The sequence below is a fragment of the Siphateles boraxobius genome, unplaced genomic scaffold, assembly GCF_051911475.1.
Source record: "Siphateles boraxobius isolate OS27281-9 unplaced genomic scaffold, OSU_SipBor_1 13, whole genome shotgun sequence".
Lineage (NCBI taxonomy): Eukaryota > Metazoa > Chordata > Actinopteri > Cypriniformes > Leuciscidae > Siphateles > Siphateles boraxobius.
This window is the reverse complement of record NW_027508733.1, coordinates 28048463-28075000: the sequence shown is the minus strand read 5'-3', so window position 1 is coordinate 28075000 and position 26538 is coordinate 28048463. Positions and strand designations below refer to the sequence as shown.

General features: G+C 40.2%; 1 protein-coding gene across 4 annotated transcripts in view; it reads right to left on the bottom strand.

Annotated features, from left to right (window-relative positions):
* The window catches only part of mxi1 (max interactor 1, dimerization protein), a 22407-nt gene extending 6008 nt beyond the window's left edge, over positions 1-16399 (bottom strand). Inside the window, exons 1-5 of one of the 4 annotated variants that reach the window (XM_077226915.1) lie at positions 15770-16399; positions 13241-13343; positions 10323-10352; positions 1273-1387; positions 1-156 (exon numbers count right to left, since the gene is read on the bottom strand). The exon at positions 1-156 is cut by the window's left edge and continues 34 nt beyond it. In XM_077226915.1, coding sequence (XP_077083030.1) covers positions 1-156; positions 1273-1387; positions 10323-10352; positions 13241-13343; positions 15770-15995 — 630 coding nt within the window. In that variant the 5' untranslated portion in view covers positions 15996-16399. Of the gene's footprint in view, positions 157-1272; positions 1388-10322; positions 10353-13240; positions 13344-13492; positions 13920-15769 lie in introns of those variants that run through there. The other 3 variants (XM_077226916.1, XM_077226917.1, XM_077226918.1) reach the window with 3 other exon arrangements.
* Between the last annotated feature and the right edge of the window lie 10139 nt (positions 16400-26538).

Sequence of the window (26538 nt, the reverse complement as noted above, 5' to 3'; positions counted from 1 at the left end):
GCAGAGGGTGGAGCCCACGCTGTCAGTGCGTACCCTCTCACCCTCCAGCACCCCCCCACCGCCCCGCAGCAGGTCCAGGCGCCTCTGGAGGTGCCGTTGCTCTCGCTCCAAATTATCCAACTGGTACGCTGACTTGCGCTCCGCTTCCTCCAGTTTCTGTGAGAAGACAAAGAACGGTGACTCACGGATAATTACTGAGAAACCCTAACGACTCACACAAAAGAATTCATGGTGTAATCAACAACGGTTATTACAGCTAATGCATATGTAAAGACACATTCGGCACTACGAGACCTTTAATTTAGTTTTCCCTTTTCATCACTGGATTGGGAAATGTTGCAAGCCAGATTCAAACCAGTGTTGACCTCAATAGCGCTAACCACTAGTTACTACAAAGTTTTAGATAACTTTATTAACATCATGCTTCATAAAACAGGAGGAAGGGATGGGATAATTTAAAGAGGTGTGTGTTTGTCAAGCTCATGTGACTGATGGATTTGTTTACTACAGTTCTGAACCCAGTTCGGACCAATAATGCCTCCACACATGACCCCTGTGACCTTATAATACATTACCCTAGAACAATACAGCATGACCCCCCTGCTAAAACCGCAAACGCACACACACATATAACTGGTCGGGACAGCTTAACCAGTTATGAAGGGGAAAACCAGTAAGACATTAAAATGAAAACCCTTTTATTTTCAGTTTGGTTAAGATCACATATTTCCAACAATAGAAAGTATCTGTCGGTAGTGCTTGACATGCGTTTTACAATAAAGCTCTTAAGGGATAGAAACTAAATTGTCCTGTTTAGGGACGTGGCTCTATTCACAGGATGCGGTGGCGTGTTTATTTTTAAGGTGTAGAGGCTGTTTAAATGTGTGAATGTTAATAATCTGAGTATCTTAGGTGTGATCTTGTACATTTTGTCTAGTGGTTAATGAGATTCAGACCAGATACATATATAAAGCCAATACGTATGTGATATAGACTAATAAACCTAGTCATGTGATCCCAACATTTTGGCCTCAATGAGGTATTTGGCTATGCTTAACAATCACTAAGGGCATAGCAATTATATTTACTTCCATTTTTACCACTTTTCCTGGTTTACGGTGGACAGGAAATCACAAGAGTAAATGTGGTGAGCCAAATTCAAACTCATATTTCCCACATGAGCACCATGGGCTCAACAACTGGCCCATAGCTCTTATTTGATTAATGTAGGAGCAACAGACAACCATGGGAGCTCCTCACAAGTGTGTTTACCTTTATGTGTGATTTGGCCTTGTTGAGGAGTCCCAGAGTGGTGTGACGGCTGCAGTCTGGTCCCAGCGGGATGAGGGTCTTCAATCGCTCCAGACACAAACGGAGGTGGGCTCGCCTGAAACGTGACAAAACAAAAGTCAGACTCATACACACATGCACACGCCCTGAAACAATGCAATGAACTTGATGTGCGTGTGTGGTTAGATCAAAAGCTTACAAGACAACACCTCATTCTGTACCTTAAATACAAACACACACACACACACACTGACTAAAGCACTTTGATTTCTTGGAATGTAATCATCTCCTTTATGACAGAGAGGTGACCTGCAGTACTCACTCTATACACCCAACAGGTTATTATCGCAAACTTAAGTCATAAAAAAATTTGTACTTTAAATAAAATAAACATTATATAAATATAAGGGTGCATGCTGATGGTCCTTTACATGCAATCTGTGAGCGATCTCATCATAGCCACATGGCACACATTGATTGGCTGCTGATCCTGCAGCCGAAACTTAAACTCTTCTCATAAGTAATCATTTCTCATTTCAATTTTAACTAAAAATGACCGAAAACAACAAAATTGATAGAAATTTTTAATCAAAATGAACATGAAAATGTAATCTAATTCAAATAATTAACAAAAACTATCAATGATACATACAATCATGAAAGAAAAACACAAGCAGACGCGCTGTCTACATTTTACGAGCGCACACGGGCATGAGTGTGCTTGCGCATGGGTGATCGCTATCTGAGAGTGTGTCTCTAATTGTGTTATTGAGGCTTTTCAACTCTAATTCCGTTTGGATTCCTCCTTATCGGCAATGAAGAAGGCTGCTCTCTTTCTTTCACATATACAGTCTGTCTAGCCAGTGACAATGGCGGTAGATTTATCACAAGCCTTATCGCCGTGTCTGAGCACCACAGAGAGGGCACTGTTATCTGGACAGCAGTCTCTCACACACACACACCCTCATTGCAGATGTTCCTCTGTCTGCCTTCAGTGTGTGTGGACATTGATTGATCAATCTGGTGCATTAATAGCTATAGGTGACGGAATGGTATTTTAGGCTGACTTGTAGCTTGCACAAATTACTGCACCAGGCCTCCAGTTCATCTACAACGATTTTGCCCTACAACCCTATTGGCATGGCAACCACATGTAACCCAAATATCTCTAAAAGACTTCTCACGCTATCCCCCATATCATCCGTCTCCAGACATGACGGGCGTCAGATCACACACACAAGCAGCGCTTGGTGGGAAGGTTGTATATACGTGCGTGTTTGCTTTGGTGTGTGTGTGGCATGATAAATGACTTCAATTCAGTCGCCAGACAGAGAACGTGCCAAACAACTGTCACTAAGCCCGTCGTCTCGAAGGCAAACAACATCTTTACAAGACCCAATTATGACGTCACACCAAAAACACTTTAGTTTCTGTGATACTTGGAAAGAACCGTTGCACAACATAAGAAAACAAAACTGAAACAAAGCAAAAACACGCATGACGTATGTAAAAAGGTCTATTTATATGAATAACTTGTGTGAATTACAGCCATCCATGCACAGCAAAGTTATGTAACATATTAACTTTATCACATTATCAATTAGCTAGCAGTTTGCTTCCTACATAGGCAGCTGCCTTCTGCGGTGGCATCATAAAACTCAAAATAAAGGTTATTTATGTACAGCACTTTTAAAATCCATGCAAATTTTCCAATCAACAAAAGTTTTTATTTTTTATAGTGGAAAACAGTTGAAATGTTCTTCGCACTAAGAAGAATAATCACTAAAAAGTTCTTTAGGGAACCTAAAAGACTGAACAGCCATGGAACATGAAGTAGTTGATTTGTAGCACTGCATGAACAGACACAAATAAAAACAGTCATTTGTTATGGCAATGTTTTTGCATTGCTTTGACTCATCGAAATAAGTTAAGGAATGTAATAAGTTATACAAGATTTAAATGTATCATGTAATGTAATTACATTTCTTTTATTCCTTTAAATGCTGCCTCTGTAGGCAGTTCATTTGGTTTTAAAACCGTAAACGAATGACCCTTGATAATCGTGGGTGTGCAGAAACTGTGCTTCAAAGCTGTGAGCTGAGTCTGTTCTGGCTCTGGTAAATACGCTGAATTTTACACTCCTCTGCATTAGTCATATACAGAACTCACTACAACTCACAAGTTTAATAATAACTCAAATCAAACGTGCCCCTTAAGGTTGAACATGTTCAGACTTGTCCTCTCTTACACCCGGAGCAAGAATTGTATTATCCAAAACATCTTCAACATGCCCTTTAAATGACTCATAAAAATAAACACACAGGCTCAGTCACGGTTGTCACGATCGTGAAATGTTGATTGCATTTAATTATACAAACAACTGTTAAATGTATCTTACATTATTTATTTACACTGGGAGATAATCAGATTCAATTTTGAAGTAAATACAGCACACATGAATGTTAGACACATATGGATGGACATTGTGAATATGGGCAACAGTTAGGCTGTGAAACAACGCCTGGTCCTCTGGTGTGGTGGGGGAATTTATTAGGGGGTGAAAAGAAACGCATGCTTGTCCCAGATTCTGCTTGGTCTATTGGTAAATAATGCATGGTGTTGGCATAATGTCATGGGCTTGACTTGTTAATAACTAAAGTCAAGGTCAAAAGGGAGACATGATTCTGACACATCCTCAAATTGTAATCTGCATCAAGAACACAACATTGCATGCATATTTTCCCCTCTCAATCAGCATGGCTACTTGCCAACTATACATATATATTTGTGTATATTGCGTGCTTCATCCACAGCAGGAAATCGCACGTTTCCCACACAGAATCAGCACCTCTGTCTGTGCAGCAAACAGAAATCTGCACTGATAAGAAAAGGTTACATACAGCAATGCTTGCACTCTACAAAAGGCAAGGTTTTCCTCCAGATTCTCCTTTGATAGTATGTTTTTATCTAATGCCTCACATGATGCCTTTGGAGCATTAGGTCACATGGCTGGGTTATTGCACACCAGTGCACAGATTATAGAGCGAGAACAGGCTCTGGGTTCTCAAGCCCTAGTTCGGATCTGATCAATACTGGGACTGACAGCTTCATCTGGGTTACCAGCTTGTTTAAGCCTTGTTTTATTTAAAGGTCTGGCCTCATGCTTTTATTATGGTTTCACAACGAGTGAGCGTGAAGACGTGTCCCCATCATATCAGTAACAGTCCCGAGCTCTCGAACAGCTCTTAGATTAAACAAGCGCTGTATCCTCCCCCACCACGTAAACACACACAGATGGGAGGCCATTATTGCTGCTAGTCTTCTGTTCACGTGTAATCTGCCCGAAAACTGGACGAAAAGCTACGTTAGCAGCATGACATTAAAGAGATACCAACCTAAAAGCGACATACACTCATGCTGTGAATAAAAGCAACCTACAAATGTGGGTAGAAAGCAAGGGAGGGAGGGAGAAGGAGGGAGAGATGGTTACAGATGTAAAGTAAGAAGGTGGGGGTAGTCAGGATGGAGAGAATGAAAAGAGATGAATAAAGATGTGGGAGGAAGAGAGAGAGATAGTGGTTGAAGTACAGTACAGAAAGACACTGTCACAGAAGTCTATGTAAACATGCTCACAAACAAAGATGCCTTTGAGCAATGAACCAATAACAGCTTACTGTAGTATGTCACACAAAGGGGGGTGTATGTGCAAAAATACATATTTTCAAAATCAACTAGTGGGTGGGGTTGCCTAAAAATCTAGTTGACTAACTAGTAGTCAACATCAACAGAGCACAACGTAACTGCAAGGGTTTCAAGAAGGCTTTTTACAAGTTGGACTATTTTTAACTTCATGCAATTCTCTTGGTGGGATGCTCAAAAAAAACTGTGTGAGAAGAACTGCAATTGCCAAAGTCAATATTCTGAATGTGTAAGGTTGCAGCAAAGTTACTTTAAATAAGATTAATTTAAAGACACAACTTATTTTATTAACAGTCTAACAAACTAAGGCAAAGCATGCTAATTATAGAACTATCCCTAAAAATATCAAAACTAAAAACAAACAAATTAAATACGTGAATAAACTTGTCACTTTCAATCGTATAGTCGGTTGTTGGGCAACTAGTTGAACATTGGGTCATCTCTAGTAGGGGGAGACAGAATGACAATTAGCCTACATTGGGCCGAGGATATACCTCTGTTGCACCCTTGATTAAACACATGTGCATTAATGGACTACTGGCGGAGTGATGGCTAAAGATCATAGGGAAATAAAGAAGCACATACAAACTAAGACAGTAACAGCTGTGGAGGAGCAAGGCCCGCTCTGGCCCATCAGTAACACTTGGATTAGCTCACACGCGCTGAGCTGTAATCTGCTCCACAGCCCAGAACAGCAGACCCCACTTACATGCCCACAGAGTTTATGTGTGTAGTCATGTGATCGCTGCCCCCATCCCTAAAGCTCCTGCAGATGGCCATGTGCATGAAAGACACAGATTCTCTATTATACGTATTTCAATAGGCCAGAACGTTGTGCACACTTTGGGTAATCTAATAAAATGTGAGGTGATCCCATAAACAAATGGGCCGAAATCAGAAAACAGAAACGTCACCAGATGTTTGAATGACACCACTCTCTCGCTCCCTCTCAGAAAATCCACTCAATCCACTTTACTTCCCCGGAAGGATGCCTAATCCAAACACAAAAAATAAACACGGCGGTGGTGGAAGGGCAGACAGCCATAGGACTCTTCCGTAATCAGATCAAAGGCCATGACACACAAAGAAAGGCTGTAGATCAATGTCGCCGGTTATGATTGGATGACCTTCAAGGGCTCCACCAATTGGATGGGTGGATAGTATGGCTTTGTCCAGCTTGCCATGGTGATTCCATAGGCCAAGCAAAACTCAATATATTACAATCTGTGGCAGGCCCCAGGGCCACAACCACCATTTACATAGAGGAGGACATGTCGCCCCAATATTTCAAGAAGTAGTTTGCCCGATAATGGGTTTTTCATTCACCAGTCGTTAAGCAATTACAATTGGTCCCTGCCCCTATCTTGAGTGTTAGGTTTCAACCTTGAAGCCTGCAAACGGTCATACTTTGACGCAATGTCGAAACTAATCATAAAAACTTTATTATCAGGTTTTAAGGGTGTTGCTGAACCAAGTGATTATGCCACTCAGGAATGCTTCTAGATTTCAGCCTGTAATTCAAGAATTTGGTTGTATTAGTAAGGAGGAGTCTAAAAATGTTAGGTGTTGTTGTATAGCAAGGTTCACAGTGCCATCAAGGATGTGGGTCTGTTTGTGTTGCTTCTGCAACATTACCCACTAGTAGCCATGCATGTTGTATTTGCATGTTTATGCAATGAAACACAGTGTTCTTTTACAGAACACAGTAAATGTGGGGCAAGGCAGAGCATTAGTGGCCTCCGAATCTCAAATGTCCTCTGCTATACCCTTCCGACAGAACTTGAAGACTGCCACAGGGGTGTGTGTCCTTCCTGAATCACCCAAAACACCCAGAGCTTTGTCAACCTTCCATAGCATGAGTGTGCGTCTACGTGTGCGTTGCGAACATGCCCTGGCACGTGTGCGAGTCTGCATTGCTTACTTGACTAAAGATCACACTTCCTAAGCTGCTTTTGCTGGCCAAGAAAAGCTCACAAGGCATCAGGTCAGCGAGAACAGCCAGTTCTGGCTTCCCTTCCAGAGGGTTTCAGGAATTCCCAGGGGAAGCGGAATGTTCTGACTCCATCTTCCTTAGAACACAGGAAGGAAAACACGTACGGTTGTCGACAGCAAGTTCTTGAGAGAACACATGGCTACGGATGACGTCCTATCTTCTGCACGCACTTTATTTCTCACAATTCTCATTGTGGGTGGAGGAGTGTTGTAGCCAATCAGCCCGGGCTCCTCTACGTTCTGAAAAGATCTTTTCTTAGGGCCATTGGTCTATTTTCAGTAAGCCAGCTTGGCAGCTTTATTCCTGAGCCTTTGCATTCTGACTGTCAAACACACCACAGCCCACACAACATGCATAACACACAGCCAAACACCCTCACTTGCATGTACCCAATAATTAACAACCACATAACACCCATAATTGGAAATGAAATCAGTGATTTCAGTTCAATTTGACATCTTCCTCAGCAAATACATTCTGACATCCGAACTCTGCACCCTAACCCAAGTTAAGGAAGTTGAGGCTCACCACATTTGTTCAAAGGCATCATAAGATCAAAAGGCAGCAGGCTTGTATGAACACACATGTTATCTGTATATGTGTCGCGGGTTGCGAGAAGCCAGAATGCGGTCACAAGGCTTTCATCTCCTTCCTCTTTATTTCTGACATACAAAAACAATGTGAGCTATCTTACATGTTCATCAAACAGAAAGTGTATGTGATGCCTGATGCAAAATGGCAACCGCTTGCTACTCTGGACTGCAGTAAAGCTTTGGCCAACAGGAAACTGTCCCCCTTGTACTTCCGTATGACTATTTCAAAGTATTGTGGTGTATCACAAGCTAGAAGGGATATTAGGTCAAATAAAAATGATGGGTGTCCAGTCTTTGAGAACTGTAATAGACAGAATAGTAATGTGGAGTCAGGTGAAATATGGTTTAGTGCTGGGTGTGACTGCTGACATCGTCATGATGTGTTGTGTAATATTTCTTTGTGCTGACACTAAAGGCTGTCCGACAAGCCCTGGCATCTTTATCTGCCCCAAACCCATCCAACCCCGTGTCGGTGCAGTGACAACCCTTCTCATGCGTAGACATTATCTGAGAAACACAGCTGGTCTGGGAGGAGATGAGGCTATTTTCAAGCTCACATAAGTATGGTGTATTCAAAACTATTTGAACTAAAACTGTGTTTTGGTCCACCAGTAGCCTAAGACTTTGACCACTTTGCCTAACAAGTTTTCTGTCTCACCCATGTCCCAACTAAAATGTCTGGCGAGCAAATAAACGTGACACTTCATGAGTAGGCTGTGCTTAAGGCAAGTTCATAGATCTCCAGGTTTTCATATAGAGGGTCACAAAGGAGTTGCTGCTGCTGCTCGTCTAGACAAGAGTTATTTTGAGTCTTTGAAGTGGAGCCTCAGTATTCGCGTGCAGTGCCTAAACAACAAGCCCCGCACTGCCGCCGTCTAACGCCTATCAGATAAGAACTCATGAGACTAAAGCATACAGTTGTCTGTATAGGCTCACGCCACACATGGGTGTTGATTTCAAATAAAACTCCACCCACAGGTATGGGTCATTTCAAAGAAATAACACTTGTATTCTCTTAATAATGTACACCTACCGCAATAACTAGCTTCCTTTTGTTCATTCTCTTCCTATTATGCAACTGGCATTGTGAAAGAAAGGACATATGTTTGTGTCTCTGGTTTCTGTCGTCTCCCTGCACTCTGGCTAGTAATCTGAAACTGTGGCTGCTGTAGTTGTTTAGGACCGAGGAGCGGGCGAGCCATAAGGAGAGGGAATGCCCTTAGATTAGAAGAATTGGGTCACCACTTACTTTCACTTTTAGTTACCTTTTGCTGCAGGGACAAGCTGGGACAACTGTAGGACTATTCTTCAGCTTCCTGTTAGCCTTATGTATTGTTTTTATTTCATATTTTATGAATTTTAGTAGAAGCTTCCATACTTGAAGTGACGGAAAAAATAATATTTTAAAGCACTGCGATGTTTCACTGTTTCAATTTCCTTACAATCAAGAATTAATTAAATTCACATTTATTTGTATAGCGCTTTTCACAGTACATATTTCAAAGCAGCTTCGCAGAAAATGCATGTGTCTACATTACAATTTAGAGTGATCACAGAATCACAATTTTTAATAACACTTTCACATTCATATTTTTGGGAAAGACCAATATATAACTTGTCTCATTTGTAAGTATTTTTACAGTGTTGCAGTCTTTTCCTGGTATGACAAACCTGGAATGTACGCAGTTCCTTCACATTGTTTTTACTGACAATTTCAATCCCGTGCTCTTCAATTATGCAAAGCACTCAAACCACAAACGCCCAGTTTAGAATAAAAGATTGCAATACATTACTGTTTTCAGTCACAATATAGCCTACTAAACTATGCATTTTGGCGATTCATTTACATCAGCGTTTTGGGGGCCTCAAAAAATGCAAGCTTTTGAAAACGGGTTTTCAAAGTGATACACGGTCGTCAAAAAAGCAAATTTGTAAAAAACTGTGACGTCATGCGTATTACGTGTTCTGACTATAGACGTGAAATGTTTCTTTAAAAAGTGGCATCGCCAACTACTGGCTTGGCATGCATAACAGTGTTTTTAGTTGTTTTCGCAGATGCTTGTGAACGGGGATCGTTTTGACAACGTTGTCGTCTGTATGTGAAAAAAGAAAAGGAAAAACTTTTCCGTTTTTAATACATCGTGTAGACGTAAAGTAGGGGTGTCAAACCAACAGCCTAGCAGAGTTTAGCCTCAACCCTCATTAAATGCACCTGATCCAGCTAATTAAGGCCTTCAGGCTTATTTGAAACCTACAGGTTTGTGTGTCGGCGCAGGGTTAGAACTAAACTCTATGGGACTGTGGCCCTCCAGGAGCTGAGCTAGACCTCTGATCTAAAGCAAATGTTCTCATTTGGGGCTCAAATATTGATATGATCACAGCTCCTTGCAGATTCTCACCTTTTTTCCTAATAATTTTTACCTATTGTGGTCAATTATTGCACAAGTTTGAGTCATGAGGCTAATGCAAGTTTAAGTCTGGCTTGTGATATTCTCAATCATTGCCACGTCAGACGCCGACCAACGGCAACAATCACCAGATTACAGTGAGTCACTTCTCAGACTTTCCACAACCCAACAAACGCAGACTGAACATGTTCAATCAGTGTAAACAAGCGCAGTGCAATGACAACAGGGTTAACGCACTGTTTTCACAAAACCTAATGAACTTATCTGTTGACGTCTGTCGGTGCAATGACAATAAGCCTTAAAATGGAAAAAAAAAAAAACCTTAAAAATCCTACTTACCGATTTTTCTCCAGCTCATTGTGTGTGGACCTATAAAACAAAACAGAAGCAATGAATTAGCAAACTTCAACTTGTTTGTGAGTCTGTGAGGTATTAAGTGCACTAAAGGTTTTTATCATAACCCTCATCATAAACACAAGATTATTTCTCGAGCACTTAGCTCCCGAATTATACGTCAGCTCTCATCGTGAGATCAGAGAACGCGCGAGCCCAAAAAAAGCTTGGGCGCTCGTAAAGAACAAGGCTATGCGTCATTAAAGGTTCCAATGGATTTACTAATTAATCTTTATTGGAGGGTTGAACCAGCTCCCCCATCACAACCAATCAAGTGGCTTCATAGGGAATTATAAAGGCTCCTCTAGATGACCCACATGTCACTGCAACTCTTTGTTTGCAGCGAAAAGACAGAGAAATGAAGTGTGCAGAGCAGAGAGAGCGCGCACAATGACCAGCCTATATATGTGAGCACGTGAGAGAGCTCTCCTCCTCGTACAATGAGTGAGTGCCAGTGGACGCTCTCTCTCTCGCCCTCTCTGAGAGCACGAGTCAGTGTTATGTTAATAATGTAAAGTGAATCAGCCGTCCCCCTAAGAGGCTCTTTGTGTGGCAACACGCTGAAAGCTTTTCCAAAGCACTAAATGGCCGGACAAACTGGTGCATGGCAATCCCGTTGCAGGAGCTGCAAGACGTGCTGCAGCGAAGGCCTACTTCTCCGTGGGTCATGTGACCACTTCTTTTTATTGGCGACTATTAATACCAATATTTCTGGCATCCTGCAGCTGACCTTATGGTATCTCCGCTTCACACGGGAGGATGCTTGTGCGCTCAGTGGGGAGGAGGAATAAAGCGAGGGAGGAAAAGACTTATTAACAGTATAGCTCTGTTTTCACAGCTCTTGATTTTGTGTGATAAGAAAAGTCTGTAAAAACAGAGGCAAATATACTTAATATATATGTAAATATATATGTAAATATGAGGTATTTTATACAGGTGTTTGAATAACGCACTGCAGGTAATTGTTTTCTTACAGTGTATACTAGTGTATTCGTAATTTTAATTCACAGCATGAGCGTGACAGTCTTTGAGACAAAATTGTGTTGCCCAAGGCAGACAAAGACAAACAAAAAAACCGGGATGCCCCACACGCTTGTTTTTGACATATGTGGAAAAGTATTTCCCCCACAATCTTTCCTCCTGAAGAGGCCTGATAACTCTCCTTGGGTCAGTCTATCGAATCACCTCCATACATGCATGGCAGATGATCAGACAGTGTTTCCTTTACATTCCCTCCATCACTGTTCGCTTTGTGTACAGTAAAACAGACCAGTCATCAAGATGTCTGATAGACATGAAGTGAAACGAAACCAATGGCACTCACACAACCCTAAACACAATAACACGCACACGGTGTCTCAAAACCTTGTGAGCTGCTCACCTAGATGGCATTTTTGGTCATCACAAAAACCTGGCAAAATGCCCACAGAAACAGAAATTCTGAGCATATCAAAACCTAGTGAGCTACCGACCCAGTTGGCATTTTTGGCCACCACAAAGCCTATTCAGCTGACTGTTTTAATGGCCTATTACTGTATTTTCAACCTATTACTGTATTTTCAACTTGTTTTATTGTCATTAAATCGACAATTAGCGGGAAATGACTTCATAATTTTCCAAAACATGTTTTAAAAGGAGAATAACATTGAAAAATAATTTAATAAAGAGAGTATAACCTTGCAAATGAATTGTGTCGGCTTTATAGAGAACTGCCAAGCCAGCTGACATTTTTGGCCACCACAAAACCTAGTCAGCTGACTACCTAGATGAAATTTTTGGGCATCTCAAAAAAAAAAAAAAACATATACCAAGATAACAGATATTTGGCATCATAGCACCATTTTCGTGATTCAACAAAACTGTCTTTTTATAGACAGTTTAAGATAACTTAAATGCATTATAGTGAACTGGCTAACTAGATTAATTTTTGGCATCTTAAAATCTAGTAAACCATATAATAATATCGTGATTTTTTTGTTGCGTTAGTCGCGTGCCCTATTTTCAGGATTCAGCAAAAGTTTATGTTATTGGACGGATTAAAGCGCCTGTTATAAATTTTTCGATTTGTTTCTTTCATTGAATCGACATTTTAGGGGGGAGATTAGGCGATATTTTCCGAAACATGTTTTAGAAGAAGAATAACGTGGAAATATCATTTAATAAAGACGCCTCAGGCTGTTCACCTTGGCAGCCTGAAAACAACAGTTGCTGTAAATAAGAGCCGAGTGTTCAAGGGTCCGGGATAAAATTAAAAACCTCTACTTATAATAGACACATTCAAAAACTGGTTTGAGTGTTAGTTTGTTTGTTTTTTTAACGGAATACTAAGCGGATATTATGCGATTACTGGTTGTAATAAACCGAAAATTACAAACTTTCGGTTCGAACAAAACGAAACCCCATGGCGGCCAAAGGCGAAAACAGGACGTGAGTTTCCGCACGGTCCCTAACCTCAGCGCTGCAGCAGTCCCGTTTGACAATCAGCTGATGAGAGCTACCCTCCCCCAAAACTATACAACAAACATTAATAATAACAATAATAATAACACAGCACGCTTTATAACATATATATGTATACATAAATATAGGAAAGTACATCAGGCATAATGCAATTAAAAGTTTATACTGCCTTTAAACGTAACAAAACCTAACCAGAAATTGAGCTGCGGTTAAAAAGGTACATAGGAAATGCTCAAGAAAATACAGCAGCAATAATTCAAGCATGGCCGTATATCATGTAGTGATATGAATGTCCTGACAGATGCCATAGCAGTGTGATCTATGCACACGTCTCTCCCTGGCTTTTCTCCAGCAGATTTTATTCTCCTTTCTCGTGGAAGTGGAGGGTCAGATCATGTGCTTACCTGTTGTGGTTGTTGTTGCACTTTTTATTTCGGAATTTCCTTTGTCTCTGGTAGCTCGAGTGCTGAATAGACGGAAAGGTCGAGGCATATCCGTGTTCACACTCTGAAAAAGACACCACAGAAACGAGTCACACCACATCCCAATCGGCTCAAGTCCCTTTAAACACCCCTCACACTTCAAAACACACGTTGATCCGAATGACACGACAGTTGTCATGCTATAAACGTGATTTATAACCATCAAATATGTACCTCTTTCTCTCCTTTCTATATATTCGGCTGCTTCCAGTAACGTCTGTATATTCAGCACAGCAGTCATCGTTTGAATAAATCTAGGGATGTTTTTTTTTTCCTGATGTGTGATCACGATGACAGCTGTCGCGTAGCAAAACCAAGCATTGAATAATCCTTAGAAGATTCACTTTATATTCTTGTTTCTATTTGCTGAACCGTCGACTCGAGGTATTTCCTTCACTGTTAACAAGCTGGTTTACCGGAAATTAAACACAAATAAAACATCCGACGCCTGAATATCAAAGTAGTAAAAGTGCTTTAGGAAAACAGTCGAGTATAAAGTGTATAAAATTAATAGAAACAGGTACAAAAAAAGTCCCCGAGAGCCCAGCCTGCGAAGTCCCTGGTGCTTGCGCTCTTTTCTCCTCCCTCAGTTTGTTTACCTACTGTTTTAACAGCTGAGCGGATAGAGACCTCGGCGCAGGGCATTGTGGGAAATTGAGTCCGTCACCAAACCGGCCCTTTGGCTCGCAAACGACAGTCTGATTTAAAGCCCTGGTAATACATATTAAAAGAATACCCTTGCTTAGATAGTTACTCTGTACTTAATAGAAGCTAAATAAATATTGTTTCCTATTGGGCACATTTATACACGACTTCCTTAACACAGTCTTCCTAATGAATATATAGCATTTTCTAGCAAACCCGAGTAAAACATATATATATATATATATATATATATATATATATATATATATATATATATATATATATATATATATATATATATATATATTCATTAATATGTAACTTACTATTGTAGTCATTATTTTTCTGAATATGCTGTGAATGAAACCCCACATACCAGTGCAGTCTAGGCTAATAACACAATAACTAAAATCAATATTTCATGTAGCCTATCCATTTATTTATAATTATTAATTCCTTGGTAAGTAGGCATGTAACAAGCGGGGCAATTTCTTCTGCGTTATGCGTTACATGGCATAATAACGCTTTTAAAAATTATATTTTTATTTTCCAGTTTGGAAACAGCGTACTTCAACTCCCACAAGCCCTCACTTCCAGTCTCGTTTAAGCCAGGCCCAGCAACATATGACATCATAGCCCCGCAGCTCTGTGATTGGTCAGAGGCTCTAGTAAGCGTCCGCCAAAGCAACAAGCTCTGACCAATCAGATCAGCGCAACGTGCGCCATGTGGATGTCATGTGAACACACCCCCCTAGGAAACAGGAAGGCAATTTTGTGAACTCGTTTGAAGTAGATATATGCAGTCTGCATATAACATTTCAGATTTACCCCATATGATTCGGTTTCTCTTTAAATCGCAATGAGTGTCAATGCAAGTAAATCGGATGATATTTTGGAGCGAGTTTGTGAAAGCATAATCAAATTCTATTGTTCCTAAAGTGCTTATTAAACTTCTCATTATAGCTTACTATTTTAGTTTACATCCAGACACGATTAGTCTTATACATTTAAAATGGATGCTAATAATATAAAACGAGGGCTACGAAGATTTTTTTCCCATAATTTCCTAACTGGACAAAGCACAATTTAATGCTCAAACAAAAACAACGTAATAAGATCAAATGCCTTTATTTGTATTCAGTCATATACATAGGCTACACAATTATACGTTTGTGATGGAGTTATAAGGTGCAAAGCGCGTACACAGTAGCCTAAGAGGTGACGTCAGTGTGTGTATTGTGCCAGCAAATGTTGTTTATTTATTTATTAATTTACTTGTTTATGTTCCTCGAGAGAAAGAGAGAGAGGTGGCAAACAGCCTGGCATGTCTCACTGCCGAACAATGCCAGACTCTGAACTGCCTCGTATGACAGTGCATGCCAGCTTGGGACAGTCAGTGTGCGATTTGGGACATTAAGTGCTGCAGAGGGAATTATTCCCCTGTTTTTGTGTCTCTGACGCATGAAATAATACATGAACATATGCAATTTGACATTATATCACTTTGTGCAGATAAAAACAGCTCTGAAATCAACCCAAACCATTTAAGTATCTGCATTAGAGGATTATATGCATTATAAAAACATGTTAAAATATGAAAAAGGCTACTTTTACATTTTGGAAACTTGAACCTTTAAAAGCATCGTGGCGGTGCATCGTATGTCGGGGTACAATGCACATGTTCCTTGTCTACTTGTTCGATGAACTCAACCCTTTGTTGTCTGAGTCTATTGACAATGAAACAGTTTCTCTGCAATACGCAAATCAGTCAAAAATCACTCCTAAGTGCACTATTATTTTACTTACTTCCATCTTTTCTCTCGGCGCTCTCAATGTAACTGGCAGCCTCCAGTAAAACTTGTACATTTTTTAGGAAAGTGTTTATCATGGAAGAGTCTGTGGAGTTGAAAACGTCATTGAAAGGACAAGTAGACATCTCAAAATCTTGCTGATCCAAAGATGCTTCGGACTCCAGAAATAAGTCTTCGTCCTTCACCTCCTCTCTTCGTTGCTCTCTCTCACTTCTCACCATTTTGTTCCCGTGCAGCGAATATGGTTGGATGTGAAACTGTATGAGAGTTATTGTGCTGTGCTGCGCTCACTGAATCTACAGAATAAATGAGGGGAATGTAATGGATGAGATAAAGCACTTCGGCATTCCCGGGTCCTAGCGCCCGCGAGGTGCTCGCCTGTCACGTCCACACAGCGACCCGACCCCAACTCCCCCGACCCCAACCCCCCCCCGAAGGATGACGTCATCGACGCGGAATCGTGCCTTCGTAAAAATAGTTTCATACAATATGAAAATGAACTCTGAGGAAACATAAACAGTTCATTTACTTTTAAGCAAATAAAACGTTCCTATATGGAACCAAAGGTTACTCTACATTGAAAACATAGCCTAGGCCTACTTACAGAGCACATGTAGCCTACTACACAAAAAAATAAGAACGCACATTTAAATTGCAAGATATATGCTTTGTTTCCTCTTTGAGGCCGTCTGCTTTCAGAAAAGCAACCACTATATTTCAAAGTTGGAAAGAAATTGCAGTAATTTAAGCCTCACAAGATTTAACAGTAGGCTACATTTTATAATAGTTGATTTCCTGAAAATGGACAATCTTGATGGGGATCTCTGAAGGGTGCAGCCTTCAAAATATCCGCAATAGCCTCGGACATACAGAGCATTGCTATGCAACAAAAATAATGCTTATGGGTACAGGACACTGGTTTGATTAGCATTCTAGGTTTTGGTCACACCCCTTTGAGAGGCAGTCACGCTACACTTTTCATTCCATTGACTTCCATTCAAATGCATACGAATGCGGGAGACCGGAAACGCAAGCTCATGCATAGAAGTTTCGCAATACAGAGGTCTGTAAACCTCTTATGCCGGATACACACTGCAGGATCGCTGTTCTTCTCACACTAAACGACTTTCTGAGGTACCATTTACATTGCTGCTGTGTACGAATTTCACGACGGATCCGAGACAAGGGTTCAAACATTACACATTTCAATTGGAAGAATCACAGACAACTCTGTCTGGTCTACAAACTAAATTTCACAACCAAACACACGCAAGAAGTGATACATGAAACAATGTTAGATCACGCGTGAGATTGGATTTCTTCCTGTTAAAAATGGCAGCCTACAAGAGGCTTGCGATACAAGTTACCTGTGCACTGATTTGCATTGAAAAAGAAAAAAGAACATGAAGGAGATAATGGTTGCTTGCAGAAGCCATGCTTGGTATCTTTATCTTGCTTTCTCATTGGTTGTAGGTCGTCGCCATTGTAATTTCCAGTCAAAACACATTTCACACTGCCACAGACAGTTATCGGCAACACATCAGCACTTCTCTCAGATTGTGTTTTAGATCATGCACACGATGTCCAAGTGAAAATTGGCTCTAAAATCGTACAGTGTGTACCTGGCATAAGCTGAATTGAAGAACAAAAACTTCAAAACTGCAGTTTTGAAGTATATATATATATATATATAAATATATACATACACAGGTGTTGGTCATATAATTAGAATATCATCAAAAAGTTGATACATTTCAAGAATTCAACTTAACAGGTGAAACTAATATATTATATAGACTCATTACATGCAAAGTGAGATATTTCAAAACTTTATTTGTTATAATTTTGATGATTATGGCTTACAGCTTATGAAACCCACAAAATCAAAATCCCAGAAAATTAGAATATTACATGAAATCACACAGTAATTACACAGGAATACCATGGTCATTGAACCAGGTTTTGGTTCTTTTGGCAGTGTGGGCAGGTGCAAATCCTGACACATGCCCACCACACCTCCACTCGTGGCTGACAGAAGCACTGAAACGTCATTATCAAGAGTGGAATATATGTTTCAAAGGCTCCCTTGTGTTTTCAGGGAGGGCGGAGTGGGTTGAGTTCACTGTCCGTTCCCTGCGGTCTTTGACTTTTTTAGCGTGGCAGCTTTTTCCCAGCGCCAGCACAAGGGGATCGCAGAGCTCAGCTCTTCAAAGCCAGTGCACAGGGCTTCAGCTGTTTGATGTTAACTTCACAGGCAGCTTGAAAGTCGAAAGCACAAGAAAGCAAGCGAGCTCTACGTCTAAAAAGAGAAGAATTGGTAACGTGGCCTTCAACCCGATGTGGATGCGTGCTGGTCACACACCTGACGATGATGCGAAGCATGGTGGGAGATGAACTGAGCTGAAAAGGGTTTTATATTTAAACTAGTACATCATTGCGTCTGGAATAACCTCACTGAACACCTGGTATTATGATGTGTTTTGGTCGATCGGATCACAAGTAGACGAAGGAGACACACCCGTTTACACCTGGTGTTTTAATCTGTCTCTTTTGTCCATTTTCAACCACTTTTCCTGATTTCTTTGAGGGGAGGGTCTATGGGCTGGTAAATGGATGAGCTTTTTCAGATCTTTAAATCTAATGAACGAAATAAGCTCACGCAATTTACATATAAACAGAGACAACAGAAAAACATACAGAGAGCAGCAGCTTTTGTTTCTGCTCTGGCAGACGCAAGACCAGCCGAACGCTGTGAGTGTGTGTTAGAAATCAGGAATAGTGAGTGAACATTGTGTACGGTACGTTTTTTTTTATATCAAACCAAACTTGGGTCTTCAGCCGACAGAGTTTAAATCCCGTCTGGCTAGTGCGCTTCCCATAATGTTTAACTCATTAGGCGGGGAGTAAACGGTCTTTAGTGGCTGTTTGAACACATTCGATGACCTTTTAAACTATGAAAGAAATCTGTGGTTGAAGGTGGAAAAGATCAAAATGTTTTAGACCCAATTTACACCTGTAATTAGCGACGTCCGCTTGTGATCCGAGCAAAGAAAACGCATCTTAATACCAGGTGTAAACAGGGCCTAGAAGTAGTAGCCTAAGCGGTGAACTGCACTAGTCCTGTATTATGTAATATGGATATGATATCTCCCTACTGCATAAAGAGACATTTATTGTATTTGGAGAAGACCAAAAAGGTTGCGACCTTTGCTCAAGTCCTACTTAAATATATTGCTGCTATGTTTTAACTGTGCATAATGCTATTAATGGCGTTTTACAACCCCCAGCACTCTCCAATCAGACATGTTTAAAAAGCCTTTTGAGACCTTAATTAAAGGGGAGCTGTGAGTGGACCAGCGCTGTTGTTAAAGCCAACATGACCAACCATGCCCTGCAGGCTATCTGGGGTCAGACTACCTCATTACCGCAGTCGTTCTCATGAGTGTGTCTGGGAGCCATGACAACACTGCATCCACCTGCTTAAATATTTAACATGCTCATTCACACGACCCGCAGCCCAGACTCCCACAACCAAATTAAAAAGTATCCTCTTGCCGGCCTGGCAGCATTCTAAAACAATAAGCCGTGACGGTGAGTTGAAGTCATTGGGGCCCAACAACATGTTTGCAATTCTTCACCGAGGAATTCAGAATCTCTCGTGTTCGAGTTGCCATCAGGTCCTGAAGGAAATAAGATATGTGATTGTGATAATATCGTCAAAACGAAACTGCTTTAACCGCAGTCTCCACCCACGTGAGTCCTGATGGTGTCTCTACACCTACATGCTCACTCAGTGACATTCAAAATAAATGCCAGCAATCTGTGGCAATCTAGAGAAAGCTTCACTTTAGGGGGTAAGCTTTTGATAATTAGCTTCGAGCCGCTGCTTTCCAACAAAAAAATCACCGGTGTGGGACAAAACGGGTTTCAAAACGCGTCAATACAACTGTGCATTTCAGTGGAGAAGTTCTATGGCCGTAAAAATCCTACACAATGTTAAAAAAACGCAGCTAATTCAAATAAAAAAAATGTAAGTTCAGTTGCTACCTTATTTTTAAGTATCACAAGCCATATCATTTTTTTTTTGTCTAGCTGAATCTCGTATAACTTAAAAATAAAATTGAAATTGGTTAAATTATTTGATATATGATAAATGAGTTAAAATCATGAAAAAATATCCGTGCTGGGAAAAAGAAAAAACCCAGCTAAAACCGGCCTAAGCTGGACAGCTGGTTTAAGATAGTCAAGAAGTTGGTGTCCCTGCCTGACCATAAAAAATTGGCCAAAACCCCTCAAAAACCAGCCCGCTAAGCCAGCTATGCCAAGGGGCCGGTTGCAATAACTCCTCAGACTAGTCTTGCAAGTGGTTTAATTTAATTCGAATCCAAAAAGTAACTTATTAAGAAGACACAGTCTTAATTTAGAAGCTATGTTTATGCAACTGGCCCGGGCTGGAAGACCAGCTAAGACCAGTCAACCAGCTTAGGCTGGTTTTAGCTCTTTTTTTCCCACAGGGTTGCCATGAATAATTGATCATATAATTTGTTACTGTGCAAACTTACACTTACTCATACCTACAGTAAGCAGCAATCCTTCTTTAAAGCTGAAGTCCGTAACTTTTGACGCTCTAGCGGTTAATAAACAGCGCAGTGTGAGTCTTGCGGAAGAACATTATAGCCGGAGCTTCTTCTTCCTGTTTATATCTATGACGAGTCACGCAGGTACTACTCCGCAGCGGTACGATCCGAACTAGTCTAAAACAGTCCGAATATAAACACTTATTATAGGTGTACCGTCAGGATAAGACAAAAACACGGTTTGGAAAATTGACTCATGATGTACTCGCTTATTGTATAAATTTTGTACATTTTAAACACACAAAACGTTAAGGACTGCAGCTTTAACATAGCTGATTGATATTAGATCTACTGTATTTTTAAAAGCTGTAAGTCATGTGTTAAGTAATAGCTTGACAAATGCAACAGGATATGTGGTTGCTTCTGAAACTTGTATACCATTGTGCAGTGACGCATCAAAACCGTGTCTTCTCACATTTGCTGCTACATTTCAACAGTAAGTGTGAATTAGTGACGCTGACCTTTCCTGTGTTTCTCATTTGGTATTTGTATGTGCACGTAAGTGTGTTTACACTGTAGAGTAGAGTAGACCCATGAGTATTAAACCACCACTACAAATATTCTCTTAGCTGCTCTGTTGATCTATCCTTAATGATGGTGATCAGTGTAAAGTGTAAGTGACTCCCTAGAGGCATTTCACACTAGCACAAGCCAGGGCTCTTTAACTGGCTTCTTTGTCTAAAGTGTAATCAGCTGTCTGTGTGTGTGTGTGTGTGTGTGTGTGTGTGTGTGTGTGTGTGTGTGTGTGTGTGTGTGTGTGTGTGTGTGTGTGTGTGTGTGTGGCCTTTATCCATCGAGTGTTATTGGATTTTGCCAGAACATGTTCAAAACAGGAAGGCTATTAACAAAATTAGCTGTTAGCTTCTGGATAACACTTTTTATGAGTTAACTGGGTTATTGCTGTTCTGCAGTAACTTTGAACACTGTAACTTTTGAATATGAGCCAACCAAGATAATTCTAATTTATTGTAATCATCTTAGCATCAGAATTCACAGAAATATATTGCTAATACTCACTGATGTTTAGGGTTGATGTCACTTCCTGATGATGCGGTCATTAAGGAACTGGCTTTTGTTGGTTGCAGGTATTACAAAAGACTCAAGGCCATTGAAGAAAAACTCTAAGAATATGACCAATTTAAACAAAATTACCAAGAAAACATGTTTTGTTTGAAACATTTTGATTAGTGAATGAAAAAAAAGAGTTAATAAAACAAACTCTTACCAGATAATTTAATAAGCCTAAAAATACATAGCATATTTGTGTTTTGCATTTTTATGTTTATTGAAGTATCAACTCGTCGCATTCAAGTGCTTTGTTGACAGAAAGAACAGGAATCATGGAGGACACCAGGTTTATTCTTGCCTTTTTATTTGGAAAATCTTTTTAAAATCTAAATTATATTTAGCATCCCATTCATTGACAACCATAAACTAGATCATCAGCTTGGCGGACACTTCTGGAATTTCAGGCTATTTTTGCTGTGTATAAAACATACAATACACTTCAAATGATTTCTCATATGTAAATATGCACTTTTATAACAAGACAAGGAAATGTATCTGTTGTGGAAAACTATAGAACAGCAGCAATCGCTCTCCCCTCCGCCATGTTTAAAGTTTATGGTACGCCTAACTCAGGAACTTGGGTATCAAAATAAGTCCCGAACTTCCCAGTGGTAAATATGACTTGAGAGGGTGTTCATGTCCAATTTTTAACTAGGAAACTCGTACTTACAATAATTCCATTTGCATGTAAAGGCAGCATTAATACATAGCATATTTGTGTGCCAAGTTTTTTTTTTTTCATGTCTTTTGATTACATGATTACATGCCAGTTTTCATGTTAGAAGTTAATGGTGCACTATATTGGTGTCGATGTTAAAATAAAACTGGCAATATCCACTGAAACAAAACTAGTGATTAATTGTGACATTGTTATTAAAGAAAAGCAAAAAACTATATTTATCCAGTATATTAACCCATACAGTGTGTGGACAAGAAGATGTGCTGCATTATAGGAATGATCTGACTAATACGTTTGAACCCTCAGGTGCTGTAGTTTGTTTGGGTCAGATGCTGATCAGATATCACTCAGGGGTCTTTTGTTCGGCCACATGCCTTCGAGACGTGGAAAAGGACTTCCTGGATGTTATCACGTCTGGACTATCATAACAGCGAGACCCCTCTCTGGACCTCAGCCATCATCTTACACACCCTACACCCTCACACACATAAGTGCGTCCACACGCACAGCCAAACCCTCCTGATATGACTACACACTCTCTTCGCAGCATGTAATTGCCCTTTGGCTTTTGTATCTCATTGTGTTCCCGTGTTCCCAAGGAGGAACAGCTGGTGACAATGGACGAGGGAAAGATAAAGAGAGGGGGTTGGTGTTAAATAGAGGTACGGATTCTCCTCCACTCCGTGCGATCTGTCTCACTCGGTTGCGGTTTGCCCGACATAACCAGATAACCTGTTATTATTTGCGTGACACTCAGCCACAGACACCTGTCTCTGATGAGACATCTGTCTCTCGTGTCTTCTGCTCTCCTACTATGAGTAAACGAGTTTCTGCCTACAGCTCTTTGAGGGGGCGAGACTTTAGCGGTTAGCATGAGGCCTCCTAAGAAAATTACAAGGAAGGAAAGGAGATGATTAAAGAGAGAGGGACAGGTCGAACAACTAATGGCCGCCCAAGGCCAGGATGTTGTGGAAGTTGTGAACCTTGAATGCATCTATCACCTCCTTTAACAGTAGGACAAACACATTTAGGTGGGGACTTTTAATCAGTGATTGACACTAGGAATGGTGGTGTACTTGTTTATAATGGTGTCGCTGGTGGTGAGTGAGTCAAACGACAGCTTTTATCACTGAAAAGCAGTGGCAGGAAACACACCTACACCGCTGACATTCGTTAAGTTCAAAAACTTAATGAGCTGCATAACAAGGCCAAAAAAATCAGAGTTTGATGTTAGCATGTGGCTAACTTGACAATGCATCACTTTAATAAGCAGAAAAATGTGTTATCTTAACATGCTATCTACAATCTCTTATACAATATTTAGTTTAATAAGCCTAAATATTGGCTACATATAACAATAGCATCACGTTGTTAGAACATATACTAAACATATATAGCATATTATCACATTGTTAGTTTAGCAACATACTAACAACAAGCGGTAACGCTTTATTTAGATAGTCCACTTTAGACATTCTACTAACTATAAGTAACTGTCATTAGAGTATTAATATCTGCTGACTCTTTATTGTGTTGGTCCTCCAACAGATATTCTACAGACTATAAGTAAATTGGCAACTACAAGTCAACTTATTCTCCTAACCCGAACCCGAACCCTAACACCTAACCATAAACTAACAGTCTACTGAAAGTCTACTACAGACTACTAATACTCTAATTACAGTTAGTTGACATGTAGTTGAAAAGTTACTTATAGTTAGTAGAATGTCTAAAGTGGACTATCGAAATAAAGTGTAACCCAACAGGCTATTGGAAACAATTGAAAGTCCCATTTATTAAAGCTCAAACAGTCTTTACAGGTATTAAAGCGTCGTGTTGTTAGCTTAACAACATGCTAACTACCAACTGTGTGACACTTTAATAAGCCTAAAAATACATTCAATATTTGTGTGCTACTTTTTTATGCCTAAAAAGTATCATGTAGTTAACAGTTAACTACAAAATCTAACGTGATACTTTAATAAGCCTAAAAAATAAATAGAATATTAGAGTATCACCTTGTTAGCCTAACAACATGCTAATGGCAAACTATCAGAATTAATTGAGATTCACATTTATTAAGGCGCAAAGGTTTGCTGCCTATGTAGAGTGATCCAAATCAACCATTAATGGAGTAGTCATGGAGCTTTAAACAGAGCTAATATTCAACTGAAGTAGAAGTAGATGATGTAGTTCCTGTCACCTCACAGCTGTCTCTCAGTAACACAGAGTGGTTGATTGTTTCCATCAGCTCGCTGACTGGTTTTCTGTTGGTTTCTTTATTGATTTCTGCATTTCAATGCCCTCACAGTCAGATGTCTCTCCATGTGTCACAATTGTTAGCATGGTTTTATTAGATGGGGTGTTTAAATGTAATCTTCAGGTCTGACTCAGCTGCTCTATCATGTGAGAGAGTGGTGAATCATTTAGCTTACGTGTGTTTAACAACGTCGTTTTTGCGGAAGTCGATTACAGGAAAATGCATACTCAACCACACTGCTATCATAATCTAGGGCACTGTTTTTATTGTGTTGGTGATTTTTGCTGAGGCAAGCATCATTACTATTGTTCATACTTAGGGTTTGGGTTTGGCACATGACTCGTCCCACACCATTTGTGCCACGAACATGAATGATTTGTCAAATTATGCAGATTAATTAGTATCCATTGTGCATGTGTATGCATTTTTTTAACATTTCCTAATTAATGATCATACAAGTTTGGCCTGAATATCAGACTTGGAGGTGGGATTTGAGTATTTGGATTCTTTGTGTTGATTCTAGAACAAGACAATCAATGTGAAAGCTTATCAAAGACTCAAGACTTCAAGCTTGAGATGGAATCAAAAATCTGAGGACATAAGGAAAAGATTCATAAAACATAAGAACCGCCCAAAGGGTTACATCATACAAATGATTATGTGACACAGCAGTTGGTCAAACCCTTACCATTGAAAGATAAACACTAATGTTCCCAGGTCTTAAATCTGCTTTGACAGATGAAGCAAAGCCTGTCTCCTTTAGTATGATGGCTGTTGATTGTGCTTGAATGAAATGGCCATTATTCTCATTCGCATGGATCAGAGGCCACCATCGGCCCAAAGCAACAAAAACCTCATCATTCGGTGCCCTGACCCCGCCTACAGCTCATCTACCTGACATTTTAAACACCCTAATTTAATACCTCCTCTCACAAGGACATTTTTAGTCCCCCAACCCCAAGTCACACCCAAAACCTTCACTCTATACATCACGCCATATAGGGGCAAAAGAGTGGTTTGACATCGACGTGGACAAAGCCGCATGCTTCATTCTGCTTACACGGCAGTCAAATTCTTGCACTGTCATTTACATGGACGTGTCTTCAGACAGACACACACGTGTATATTCCTTCACCCATCTGGTTAATGCTGCCAGTCCTGGAGTTTAATCCCAAAAATCAATCTCCTCTACAGGGCTTCTGCTTGCTTTACCGTGGCCTTGACAGACAATAAGAGCAAGAAGAGAGATAGAGAGCGAGAGAGATCATCCGTCTGTAAAGTAGGTCTTCCATTCAAACCAGCCTTATTCTTCCCATTCATGGCGTAAGGGATGGCTGTTTAGGCCAGACAAAGGCTGGTGGTTTGCTGGGATCTAAAAGGCCCGTGCAGACCCAGGCAGAGGTCTGTCGTCTGGGCAGATTGAAGAGAGACGCTGGGCCACCTCTTGATGAGGAACATCTGGACGTCATGCGCATCTATTCACTCACTTAACAGTAGAATAGAGATTTCACGAGTATTGTGGAGATCTCTTCAGTAAGAGGACATGAACTCAGCTTAAAGATTTACATGCTTTTGTAAGTCTGAGTTTGAAGGTTAATGCAAATTCAAGACGGCACCTTGTAAACTTCGGATTATCTGGCTATTATGTTCTTCAGGGACAGTCTTTAAGGTTTAGGTGTAATATTAAAAACAATATTTACCAATTTTAAATGAAGGATTATTAGTAGCTGAGATGTTTCGCTAAGGCTAGCGGGCTTTTGCTTCAACACCCAGATTTTACATTGGACATCAAGGAGCAGCACAACTCAGAATCAAAATTGGTCCATCATACAAATGTAGTTAAACTTTTTTTTTTCATAAAATTAATCAAGCATGTAATTTATTAATACTATGGTTTCAACACTCATCGAAAAATTAAAAATGTTACCTTTAGGGGCACAACAGCTTGTCACTGGAGCAGAAACTCTTAAAGCGACATTTTTGCACCTTATTTACCTCTAAAAGGCATATATTTCAACTCTAATGCACATTTTAGGGGCAGATAAGATGCAAACTTATCCTTTTAAGGACACTGCCCCAGTGACAAGCAGTTGTGACCCTGAAGGTCAAATTTTAGCACA